Source organism: Stenella coeruleoalba (assembly GCF_951394435.1).
Source record: "Stenella coeruleoalba genome assembly, chromosome: 1".
Classification (NCBI taxonomy): domain Eukaryota; kingdom Metazoa; phylum Chordata; class Mammalia; order Artiodactyla; family Delphinidae; genus Stenella; species Stenella coeruleoalba.
Genome location: NC_137169.1, coordinates 151,033,976 through 151,047,671, shown reverse-complemented (window position 1 = coordinate 151,047,671; position 13,696 = coordinate 151,033,976). Strand labels below are relative to the sequence as shown.

Below are 13,696 nucleotides of genomic sequence, written 5' to 3'. Positions count from 1 at the left end.
GAAACAAGGAAATAGCAGTGAAAGGGTCCTAGAGAAAAACTTTTTCTACTTTATAATATTACTATCAGTCTCATCTAACTACATACCACTACATACACTCATAGAAAATCCATAAATTCATCAGTAAACCTGCATGCCAATTTAAGGTTATATTATTAAGAAGTGAAATTTCTGTTATTAAAACAAAAAAGATACGTCCCAAACCACAATTTAATGATGTATTTCTGACCACTATTACCAAAGAAAAGATGTAGTCTGGGATAAACTATTGGCTCTATGTTCCTGCAAACTGTCGACTGTGTGCTCACAGTGTGAATTTTGATAAAATTGTAGTACAGATGGCATGATAGCTCTGTCATATAAATTATTAATAAATTTACATAAAGAAAAAACTCAAAACCATTCCATTATCTTTACAGACCTGACCAAGACAATGTAATGTCCCAACTTACACTTCAAATTTATTCCTATTATGAAGGTGCAACCACTACCACTTTTTTTTCCAAGTCCAGCCCAAATTCTCAGTCACTCACCCGCCCTCCATCTTATGAATCCTGTGCTTCCTCTCCGCCTGTGGCCTCCACCAAAGGGACTCTATAAAGTAAATGTGGAGAATTATTGCCAAAAGTGAAAGAATTAGAGATACTTAAAGTCCTAGAAAGGCTAATAAACCTTTGATTCATTAACTTAGAGAGGAGAAAGTAAATCCACAAGCTAGAGGATAGGAATATATTATACTCCAATTCTAAAATGTCAAAATATGTCTAAGATTCAAAATGTCTAACACAGAACTTTTCAAAATCCAGCAAAACAAATTTAGTATTATTTGTGGATGAAGATATAAATGATATTTCTGCCTTCCTGGGCTCACAGAAAAACTCATCCTTATCAATGAAATCAGAGAAAAGAAAAATAAAGATTTGAATAAAAACAATTAAGAATTGCATTTTAAAGATCATATACATACAAACAATATTAAAGGTTCTCTTTTCTTCTACTCTTAGAATTTTTATGCTACATCTATAAACCTAACATTTGCATCCATCTTCTCCTTGTCTCTTGATAGAGTGAAGAAAGCACCTCTAATCAGAATGCCTGCAATCCTGCTCTTCTTCCTACATTTCTCTTCATAATTAATCACATATCCTCCATCAATGAAGAGAAAAATCACTAATGCATCTGCAATTTTCCTCCATTACCCCATATGCAAAATTTATGCCGTCAAAATAATGACAATGATGACAACAGGTTAAACACATCACTTTTTATGTTAGAGGCACAGTGCTAAATGCTTTCCATAAATTATTTAATTCTCAAAACCACTGTATAAGATAGTGCTATGGACTGTTTGTGCCCCCGCCACAAATTCATATGTTGAAAGCCTAACCCCCAGTGTGATGGGGCCTTTGGGAAGAAATTAGGTTTAGATGGGGTCACAAGGGTGGGGCCCTCATGATGGCATTAGTACCCTTATAAGAAGAGACATCCAAGAGCTTGTTGTGTCTCTTTCCACCTAGTGAGAACACAACGAAAAGGTACTACCTGCAAGCCAGGAAGAAAGTCCTCACCAGAACCCAAAAATGCTGAAACCATGCTCTCAGACTTCACAGCCTCCAGAACTGTGAGAAATAACTTTCTGTCATTTAAGCTGCCCAGTCTATGATATTTTGTCATGGCAGCCCAAGCTAATTCCCCATTTTACGAGTGAGAAAACTATGGCTTAAATAGGCTAAATAACTTTCCTACAGAGGATCCAGGCTACAGTGGTAGAGTCGGGATTTAAACCTGGCTTTTAGCTAATACTGTTCCACTAATGTCTCTACAATATTGAGTTCCTAATAAGTAGCCAACTATGTTATGTGCAAGAGATCAAAATAAAGGTGCCTTTAAAAACTCATACATCTAATCATATATTATAAACAAACATATGGACTGCCAAAGTATGAATTTCTCCAGGTTTGGTACCCAAGAAATGTTTATTGAAATAAACAGAAAAAACATCAAACAATAATACAATGTGTTGAGTGTTGTATGAGTAAGTCAAATAAAGTAACACAAAGGTTTCCAGAAGGAAGCAATTAATTCCAGGGGTGAGTAAGACAACTATTATAAGATAGGTAGAGTATGAAAAAAGTCATAAGTAAATGAAAGGCAGTCAGAACAGGGTATAATTAATTACATTTGGTGGGAATTTATCAGGGATTACTAGTAGATGTTACATATAAGCTGTCTCTTCAAAGATGAACAGAATATCACTTTTGGAATAAGAGATCATTGTAGGTTAAATGGACTATATGGACAAAAACATGGAGTTTGAAAATGTAGCTGCCTGTTCCTTTTTGATCCCATATTCAACACTGTAGTTTACAGTATAAAATATCTTAACAGATGCCCCTGTCTCTCATAGCTTCCTTTTTCAAACCACTCTACAGAAAGTATAAAAGTAATCATCCTAAAACACGGATCAGATTGGCTCCTTGTTCAAAAACATTCGATAGTCCTACTCTGCCTACAAGATACTATTTAAATTCCTCAGACTAGAATGTTAGGTCTCTCACAATCTGTCCCTGTTTTTCCTTTCCTTCCCAATTCACCTTGAGTCATGATTCCTCTACACTGAAGCTACACCGGATTGTTTGCTGCTCTTAAGCAGGCCCTGTTAAAATGTCCCCCACTGGACCATGGCACATCTTCAAGACCCATGTAAAAGAACTTCTTTGGAAATATAACTTTGCCTATTGTCTCACTTATTACTCTGTCTTATGTTAGTTACATTCCTACATGTATGTCTCTATTAAAGACTACAAGCTCTTTGAGAGATGACCCCTACCCTACAGAGTTATTTAAAAAAAAAATTGAATCAAATCTTTGAGTCTGTATGTCTAGGTACTATACAAGGAGCTGAACGTTAAAATGCAATATCATAAGAGCACTACTAGACAAATACACAGAGTATTACGACAATCACCCAACTCAGCCTGCAGAGGTGCAGAACAGCTTCCCACAGAACATGACTAATTGATTCTTAAAAGATGAATATGAAGAAGACATAGGTAAAACATACACACACAGGTATGAAACAGTGCCACGTGTTAGAAGAAATTCAATGTTGCTAGAATGTAAAATATGGAGCCAGAAGTGGCTAAGTTATAAAGCTATAGAGACAAAAAAGGCTGCATACAGTGTGTTGAGAAACACTTTATGCTGTGGGCCAGTGGTTTAGAATTAGTAAAAAGCCCCAATTCATACTTCGCCAAAACCAGGTGTAAGTTATACTGTAAGACATTTAAAAAATTGAATTAAACAGGTGGTACTGATATTTGCAAGTCTCAAAAGTCAAACAGATTAAAAAGGTATACAGTAAAGAGTCTCATCACACCTCTGTCATCTGCCCAGTTCATACCCTACTTCCTGGGGAAAAGTGTTAGTTTCTTCTTTTTCCTTCCAGAGTTCCTTATGCCAATAGAGCAAATAAATCTAGTTCCCCTCCTTTACACAAAAACTGCTGTATAATATGTTCTGCACCTTACTCTTTTCCTTTTTACTTGCAACGATTTTTCCATGATTTTCCAAATAAATACTATTCTTCCTATTCTTCTTCAACTGCATAATATTCCATTATACTGCTGTATCATTATTTACTTAACCTATCCACTATTAATGGACATTTGAGCTTTTGTTTCACTCTACTACAATATATTGTTTTGGTTGACACATATGAAGAAAATCTAGCCTTATGCAGATATGACTAGAAAAAGGGAGAAAAACGTTAATAAAGTTTTCAGATTATTGTGGATAATCTCCAAATCTTTTGCTATTACACACAATATTTGTATGAATAACCCTGTACATACATCATTACAAAATGTGAAAATATACCTGAAGGATACATTCCCGAAATGGGAATATACATTTGTAATTTTGATATATATTATCAAATTGTCCCCAGAGAAACAGAACCAGTGTAGATTTCCCACCAGCAATGAATAAGCAGTGACACTGCCTGGTTCCTCAGAGGATCCTAGGGAAATCTACCTTTTAAAATCATAATCAAGGAAGAAGAATCCAGAAGAAGCATGACATAAACAATCAAACAGGTCAAGAAAAAAACAGGAATTATGAGGTTTTGGAGTACAAGCAGGAAGACATGATTGGTCTCTAGTGTCAAATATTACCAGAGATCTAATAATTAATAAACTAAACTATAAAACTTAAATAATTAAAGCAGTATGGTTAGCCATGCAAAAATAGAACAAATCAAGATAGAATAAAAAACATACAGTAATGAAGAATAAAGGTAATTAAGAATAAAACAAAGATAATACTACTCCCCACGAAAAGGAATCAGAGCTCCCTGGAGAAATTAGTTGATTCTAGAGCTGGGAAACTATATGGTGAGCCTGGAATATTTTATTGTGTCAGAAAGTCTTCACAAATTGATGGGAACATGTCAAAAGAATATAGAGCTAGCTTTTCAGGGCTTACATGGGCCAAATCTAGGATAATTTGAGCATTTCAGAATTAATAATGATGGGAAAAGACTATAATCCATTGAATAAATTAGCATAAAAATAGGAGAACTTTTTTGAATAGAAGTTCTCATGAAGGAGAACCTTTTTTTGTAGTGAAAAGTCAATTAAAATTAGAAAGGAACAACAATATTAGAAAATCACCATGAATAACAAACAGCTGGCTCAAACAAGAACAATAATTGGATGGTGAAACTCGTGGGCCAAAGTTTGAGGAGCAACCAGATATTTATATGGTCACAAAGTATCACACCACAGGACTTCCCTGGTGGCACAGTGGTTAAGAATCCACCTGTCAATGCAGGGGGCACAGGTTCGAGCCCTGGTTCGGGAAGATCCCACATGCCACGGAGCAACTAAGCCCATGCGCCACAACTACTGAGCCTGCGCCCTAGAGGCCGCGAGCCACAACTGCTGAGCCTATGTGCCTAGAGCTCATGCTCCACAACAAGAGAAGCCACCACAGTGAGAAACCCGCACACCTCAACAAACAGTAGGCCCGGTTTGCCACAACTAGAGAAAGCCTGCCCGCAGCAACAAAAAGCCAGTGCAGCCAAAAATAAAAAAATCAATAATAAAAAAAAGGTATCATACCACAAGATTCTTATTAATTACAGAGGGAATAATAATAACCTTACAATGGAGAAGAATCTTGGTAGACACCATTGTAACCAGTGATCAAAGTTAACATCACCAGGATTGGGACGAAGCAATATCATGTGCTTCCTGATTAAAGAAGACTAAAGAGACATGACAACTGATGTATCAGTTGCATGACCAGACATCACGATGTCACATAATGACTCTTGCATGATGATCCAAGATTTTTTTGGAGAGGGAGGGCTTATAAAGGTTATTATTGACAATATCTGGATAACAGCATTGTGTCAATGTTAATTTCTTAATTTTGATAACTATACTTCAATTATGTAAGATAACGTCCTACTTTTAAGAAACACACACTTAAGTATATAAAGGTAAAAGGGTCATCATGTCTCAAACGGTTCAGAAAATCTATGTATTTGAACCTAAGTATCTTTAAATATATTTAAAATATTTCTATATATTTTAAATACCATATATTGATGGGGAAGGAGGAACAAAGCGCTGAGACAGAGAGGAAATGACAGGGAGGATAAGGAGAGAAAAAAGAAATGCAAATGTGGAAAATGTTAACATTTGAGGAATGAGCATATGGACTTCTCTGTACATCCGCCTCTGTCAAATGTCATATTCTTTGTCCATTTTTCTATTTATCTTTTTCTTAATGTTTTATGGACACACACTATAATAAAAATGTTAATCCTTATTTTTTTCCCCAATATGTGATGGTTTTTGTTACACAGAAGATTTAGTTTTTACAAAATCAAAACTTTAAAAATTCTTAATGCTACAATAATGATGATGTTTGGGTGATATGGTTATGGATGCTTTATTTGTTTTAAGTTTTTTTAACTTATCTGTATTTCACAAATCTTTACTAAGCACCTATTAATTTTTTAATGAAAAAAGGGTTATACTTTTATATTCCTTAAGCAAAATCCCAGCAGAACTCTTCATAGAACCTGACTCTAAAAATCAAATGGATTTATTTAACAATTTCTCTCTTAATAACCTTTGGAGACAAGAAGAGCTAAGCCAATAGTGAAGAAGAGTAAAAAGAGTTTGAGACTTGCCTTAGAGAGATCAGTACTTGTTGTAAAGTGGTATTGGTACAGGAATGAAAAAGCAGGCTAAAAGAGAGTAGAGAGAGCCCGGAAGCAAACCCACATATAAAAAAAACAATATGATGGATTACTCAACAAATGAGATTGAGGCAATTATTATACTTTTAGAAACATAATAAGATTAGAACCCCTTCTTAACACCCCCCCCCACACACACACAAAACATAACATCCTCAAGGTGGAATAAAGAAGAACTAAATGTGAAATAACTTTTAGATATCTTATTAAAAAATGTAAGACACTCTGGTAGTGAGGCTCCAAGACAGCCTTCAGTGATCCTCTCACACTGGTATTCCAGTCTCAGTATGGTCTCCTCCCACAATGAACAGGCTGAGTGACAGTCTGTGACTTCAAAGCCTAGATCATAAAAGACATTAGTTTCCACTCTGATCTCCTGGCTCACTCATTCAGGGGCAGTCAGCCTCCAAATTATGATAACACTCAAGTGGCCCTAGTAAAGGATCACATCAAGAGGAACTGAGTCCTCCAACCAACAGCCTACACCAACTCACTGGCCATTTGAGCAGGCTATCTTTAAAAGCAAGTCCTCCAGCCTTAATTAAATCTACAGATGATTGAAGCCCTGACTGACATGTTGACTGCAACCTCATAAGAGACCAAGATCATAACCACACAAACACCCTGCTCCCAGAAATGAAAAGAAATAATAAATATTTATTGTTTCTTTTAACCAAATAGGTTTTGCTGGTAATTTGTTATGCAGCAATAGACAATAAATAAAGACTATTGTTATAACCTCAGTGTAGGAAAGGAAGTTCTTAAAAATTATAAGAACTATAAGAACTATAAGAATTATAAGAAGCAAAATTATAAAGGAAAAGATTGACAAATGTATCTATATTGAAAATGAAAGGTTTTGGTACAAAAAAGTTAGTACTCATACAACTAAAAGGACAAGCCACAAACTAAAAGAAAATATTTATAATTCAAATAACAAATAATGAATATCAATTCTTGAAAAATTCCTACAAATCAACAAGGACAAACCATCTAATACAAAAAAGGGAGTGGGGCAAAGAGTAGAAAATGCAATTTATGAAAGCAATTACGTAGCAATAAACATATGAAAAGAACTAGAAACCCCATTAATAACCTGAGAAATTCAAATTTAAAACACCAAAATACCAATTCTCACACATCAGAATGACAAAACTTATGTGTGACAAGAAAAGTCTCACAAACTGCTGGTGGAAGTAAAGTGTTAACAACCACTTCAGAAAATATACAAAATCTAGTAAAGGTGAAGGCAGAGCATACCCTATGACCTAGCAATTTTCTATTTGCAATAAAAATTTCACATATACATGGGGAACATACAAAAACATTCGTTGCAGCACTGCTTGCAATAGGTAAAAAACTGGCAACCTCTTAAAGCTCTTCAACAGAACAGTTTTAAAAAGCGTGGTTTATTCATGCAAAACCACGCAGCAGTGAAAATGAAGAAATCAGAACTCCGTGTATCAATGTAAATACACCTTAAAAACATAACACTAAAAAAAGGTTTATAAAGGCTATCAGCTGATTTTTCAGCAGAAACTGCAGACCAGAAGAGAGTGGCACAATATATTTAGAGTGATGAAAGGGAAAAACCTACAACCAAGAATGCTCTACTCAGCAAGGCTCTCATTCAGATTTGATGAAGAAATCAAAACCTTTACAGACAAGCAAAAGCTAAAAGAATTCGGCACCACCAAACCACCTTTACAGCAAATGTTAAAGGAACTTCTCTACATGAAAAAGAAAAGGCCACAACTAGGAATAAGAAAATTACGAAATAAAAAACATCACCAGTAAAGGGAAACATACAATAAAGGTAGGAAATCATGAACACACACAAAGCTAGTAGGGAGGTTAAAAGACAAAAGTAGTAAAATCATCTCTATCTACAATAAGGGATACACAGAACAATTAGATGAAAAATACAGTGTCAAAAACAGTAACTGTGAGGGAAGGAGAGTACAAATGTAAGGTTGTTAAAATGTATTAGAAAGTGAGAGATCAGTAACTTAAAACAACCAAGTATATATAGAGAGTGCCCTACAAAAACCTCATGGTAACCACAAACAATTCACTTTGTTATAAAGCAGAAACTAACACACCACTGTAAAGCAATTATATTCCAATAAAGATGTTTAAAAAAAAAAAACCTGTAACAGATATACACACAAAAAAGAAAAGGGAATCCAAACATAACACTAAATAAAGACACTCATCAAATCACAAGAAGAGAACAAAAGAAGAATGGGGGGGAGACCTACAAAAACAAATTCAAAACAATTTAAAAAATGGCAACAAGAACATACATACTGATAATTACCTTAAAGGTAAATGAACTAACCAAATGCTCCAGCCAGAAGTCTTGGACTGACTGAATGGATACAAAAACAAGACCCACATATATGCTGCCTACAAAAGACGCACTTCAGATCTAGAGACACATAGAGACTGAAAGTGAGGGGATGGAGAAAGGTATTCCAGGCAAATGGAAATCAAAAGAAAACTGGAGTAGCAATACTCATATCAGACAAAATAGACTTTAAAACAAAGACTGTTACAACAGACAAAGATGGACACTCATCCATCTATGATCAAGGGATCAATCCAAGAAGAAGATATAACAATTATAAAATACATGCACCCAGCATAGAAGCATCTCAATATATAAAGAAAATGTTAACAGACATAAAAGGAGAAGTCAACGGCAATACAAGAATAGTAGGGGACTTTAATGCCCCACTTACCATCAATTGACAGATCATCCAGACAGAAAATCAATAAGGAAACACCGACCTTAAGTAACACATTAGACCAAATGTCCTTAATTGATATATATAGAGAGCATTCCACCTGAAAGCAGCAGAATACACATTCTTTTCAAGTGCACATGGAACATTCTCCAGGACAGATCACATGCTAGGCCACAAAACAAGCCTTGGTGAATTTAAGGAAATTGAAATCGTATCAAGCATCTTTCCCGACCACCAGGTTGTAAGACTAGAAATCAACTACAAGAAAAATACTGCTAAAAAACACAAACACGTGGAGGCTAAACAATATGTTACTAAACAACCAATGGATCACTGCAGAAATCAAAGAGGAAATCAAAAAGTACCTAGAGACAAATGAAAACACAACAATGGGACACGGCAAAGCAATTCTAAGAAGGAAGTTTAGAGTAATACAAGCTTACCTCAGGAAACAAGAAAAATATCAACCTAACCTAAAGCAACTACAGAAAGAAAAACAAAACCCAAAGTTAGTAGAAGGAAAAAAATCATAAAGATCAGAGCAGAAATAAATGAAATAGAGACTAAAAAAACAACAGAAAAATCAATGAAACCAAAAGCTGGTTCTGTGAAAAGGTAAACAAAATTGATAAAACTTTAACCAGAGTCATCAAGAAAAAAAGAGACAGGGCCCAAATCAATCAAAATAGAAATGAAAAAGGAGAAGTTATAAACAACACCATAGAAATACAGAAATACATCATAAGAGACTACTCCAAGCAACTATACACCAATAAAATGGACAACCTAGAAGAAATGGACAAATTCTTAGCAAGGTACAGTCTCCCAAGACTGAATCAGGAAGGAACAGAAAATATGAACAGACCAATTAACAGTAATGCAATTACATCAGTAATTTAAAAACTCCCCAAACAAACAAAAGTCCAGGACCAGATGGCTTCACAGGTAAACTCTACCAAACATTTAGAGAAGCATTAACACCTATCCTCCTGAAACTATTCCAAAAAATGGCAGAGGAAGGAAAACTTCCAACCTCATTCTATGAAGCCACCATGACCCTAATACCAAAACCAGACAAAGATATCACAATAAAAGAAAATTACAGGCCAATATCACTGATGAACATAGATGTAAAAATCTTCAACAAAATACTAGCAAACAGAATCCAAAAATACCTTAAAAAGATCACACGCCATGTCAAATGGGATTTGTCCCAGGGACACAAGGATTTTTCAATATCAGCAAGTCAATGTGATACACCACATTAACAAATTGAAGAATGAAGCAACCTAAACATCCATCGACAGATGAATGGATAAAGAAGATGTAGTACATATATACAATGGAATGTTACTCAGCCTTTAAAATGAATAAAATAATGCCATTTGCAATAACACGGATGGACCTAGAGATTATCATTCTAAGTGAAGTAAGTCAGACAGAGAAAAACAAATATCATATGATATTGCTTATATGAGGAATCTAAAACAAAAATGATATAAATGAACTTATCTACAATACAGACACACAAACTTAGAGAACAAACTTATGGTTACTGGGGGAAAGGGTGCATGGGGAGGAACAGACTGGGAGTTTGGGATTGACATGTACACACTGCTATATTTAAAATAGATAACCAACAAAGACTTACTGTATAGCACAGGGAACTCTGCTCAATACTCTGTAATAACCTAAATGGGAAAAGAATTTGAAAAAGAATAGATACATGTATATGTATAACTGAATCACTTTGCTGTACACCTAAAACTAACACAACACTGTTAATCATCTCTACTCCAATATAAAATAAAATTTTTTAAAAAAAATTGAAGAATGAAAACCATATGATCACCTAAATAGATGCAAAAAAGCTTTTGATAAAATTCAACATCCATTTATGATAAAAATTCTCCAGAAAGTGGGCATAGAGCAAACATACCTCCATATAATAAAGCCCATATATGACAAACCCACAACTAACATCATACTCAATGGTGAAAAGATAAGACAAGGAAGCCCACTCTCACCACTTTTATTCAACACAGTTTTGGAAGTCCTAGCCACAGCAATCAGATGAGAATAAGAAATAAAAGGAATCCAAATTGGAAAGAAAGAAGTAAAACTGTCACTATTTGCAGATGACATAATACTGTACACAGAAAATCCTCAAGTAGCCACCAAAAAACTACTAGAGCTCTAAAAACTACTAATAAATTAGATAAAGTTGCAGGATACAAAATTAATATACAGAAATCTGTTACATTTCTATACACTAACAATGAAATATCAGAAAGAGAAATTAAAGAAACAATCTCATTTATCATCACATCGAAAAGAATAAAATAGCTAGGAATAAACCTTCCTAAGGAGCCAAAAGACCTATACCCCACAAACTGTAAGACACTGATGAAAGAAACTGAAGATGACATAAACATATGGAAAGATACCATTTTCCACAATTGGAAAAATCAATAATTGTTAAAATAACCACATTACCCAAGGAAATCTATATATTCAATACAATCCCTATCAAATTACTGATGGCATTTTTCACAGAACTGGAACGAATAATTTTTAAATTTATATGGAAACACAAAAGACCCCGAATAGCCAAAATAATCTTGAGAAAGAAGAACTCAGCTGGAGGAATCAGGCTCCCTGACTTCGGACTATACTACAAAGCTACTGTCATCAAAGCAGTATGATACTGGCACAAAAACAGACACATAGATCAAAGGAACAGGACAGAAAGTTCAGGAATAAACCCTCACACCTATGGTCAATTAATCTATGACAACAGAGGCAAGAATATACAATGAAGAAAAGACAGTCTCTTCAGTAAGTTGTGATGGAAAAACTGGACAGCTACATGCAGAAGAATGAAATTAGAACATTCTCTAACACCATACACAAAAAATAAACTCAAAACAGATTAAAGACCTGAATGTAAGACTGGATACTATGATACTCCTAGGGGAAAACATAGGCAGAACACTCTTTAACATAAATTGCAGCAATACTTTTGTGGATCCATCTCCTAGAGTACTGAAAATAAAAGCAAAATTAAATAAATGGGACCTAATTAAACTTTTGCACAGCAAAGAAAACCATACACAAAACAAAAAGACAACCTGAGGAATGGGAGAAAATATTTGTAAATGATGCAACAAACAAGGGATTAATTTCCAAAATATACAAATAGTTCATACAGGTCAATATCAAAAAACAACCTAATCAAAAAATGGGCAAAAGACCTAAAGAGACATTTCTCCAAAGAAAACATACACATGGCCAACAGGCACATGAAAAGATGCTCAACATCGCCAATTATCAGAGAAATACAAATCAAAACTACAATGAGGTATCACCTCACATCAGTCAGAATAGCCATCATCAGAAGGTCTACATAAATAAATGGTGGAGAGTGTGTGGAGAGAAGGGAACCCTGCTATACTATTGATAGGAATATAAATGGGTGCAGCCACTATGAAGAAAAGCATAGAGATTCCTTAAAAAACTAAAAATAGAGTTACCATATGATCCAGCAATTCCACTCCTGGGCATATATCCAGAAAAGAGGAAAACTCCTATTTCAAAAAGATACATGCACCCCAATATTCATAGCAGTACTATTTATAATAGCGAAGGCATGGAAGCAACCTAAATGTCCACTGACAGAGGAATGCATAAAGAAGATATTATATATATATATATATATATATATATATATATATATATATATATATCATATATGTGTGTGTGTGTGTGTGTATATATACGTATGTATGTATATATATATAATGGGATATTACCCAGCCATAAAAAAGAACGAAATAATGCCATTTGCAACAACATGGATGGACCTAGAGATTACCATACTAAGTGAAGTAAGTCACACAGAAAATACAAAACTCATGATATCACTTATATGTGGAATCTAAAAAAAAATGATACAAATGAACTTATTTACAAAACAGAAATAGACTCACAGGCACTGAAAACAAACTTATGGTTACCAAAGGGGGAAGCGGGGGAGGTATAAATTTGGAGTATGGCATTAACAGATACATGTTACTATATACGAAATAGGTAAACAAGAGCCTACTGTATAGCACTATATTCAATACTTTGTAATACCCTATAATGGAAAAGAATCTGAAAAAGAATTGATATATATGTATAACTGAATCACTTTGTTGTACACCTAAAACTATCACAACAATGTAAATCACCTACTTAAATAAAAAAAAAAGTTGGAGAAGATACATGCAGTATGGTATCATTTATACAAAGTTTGAAAACATACTAGTTCTATTATTAATATATGCATATATACATAAGAAAATATTTTAAATATAAATGCATGAGAATGGCAAACACAGAACTAGGTATACCTCTGGATAAGCAGGGTAAAAGGAGATGGAGTAATATGAGAGGGATGCATAAACTTCAAGTGCATCTGTAATGCTCAATTAATTTAAAAAAAAGTATCTGATACTAAAATATTATAAAGCTACAAGACGGGTACATGAGTGCTCATCTTATTATTCTCCATAGTTTTTTGTTTGCTTGAATATTCCAAAACAGAATGCTTTTAATCAAAATACAATGGCAGATAACAAACTTAAGCAATATTTGCAGAAAAGATCAAAAGAGCGTTTATACAAATTGA

General features: G+C 34.3%; 1 protein-coding gene across 27 annotated transcripts in view; it reads right to left on the bottom strand.

Moving 5' to 3' along the window:
- The window catches only part of AKT3 (AKT serine/threonine kinase 3), a 395,069-nt gene that overhangs the window by 327,445 nt on the left and 53,928 nt on the right, over nt 1–13,696 (bottom strand). For 6 of the 27 annotated variants that reach the window (XM_079905022.1, XM_079905020.1, XM_079905013.1 and 3 more), the window contains one exon: nt 534–594. The exons of the other annotated variants lie outside the window; for them this stretch is intronic. In XM_079905022.1, the coding sequence (XP_079761148.1) occupies nt 534–594 (61 nt within the window). The remainder of the gene's footprint in view (nt 1–533; nt 595–13,696) is intronic. 27 annotated transcript variants of the gene reach the window in all.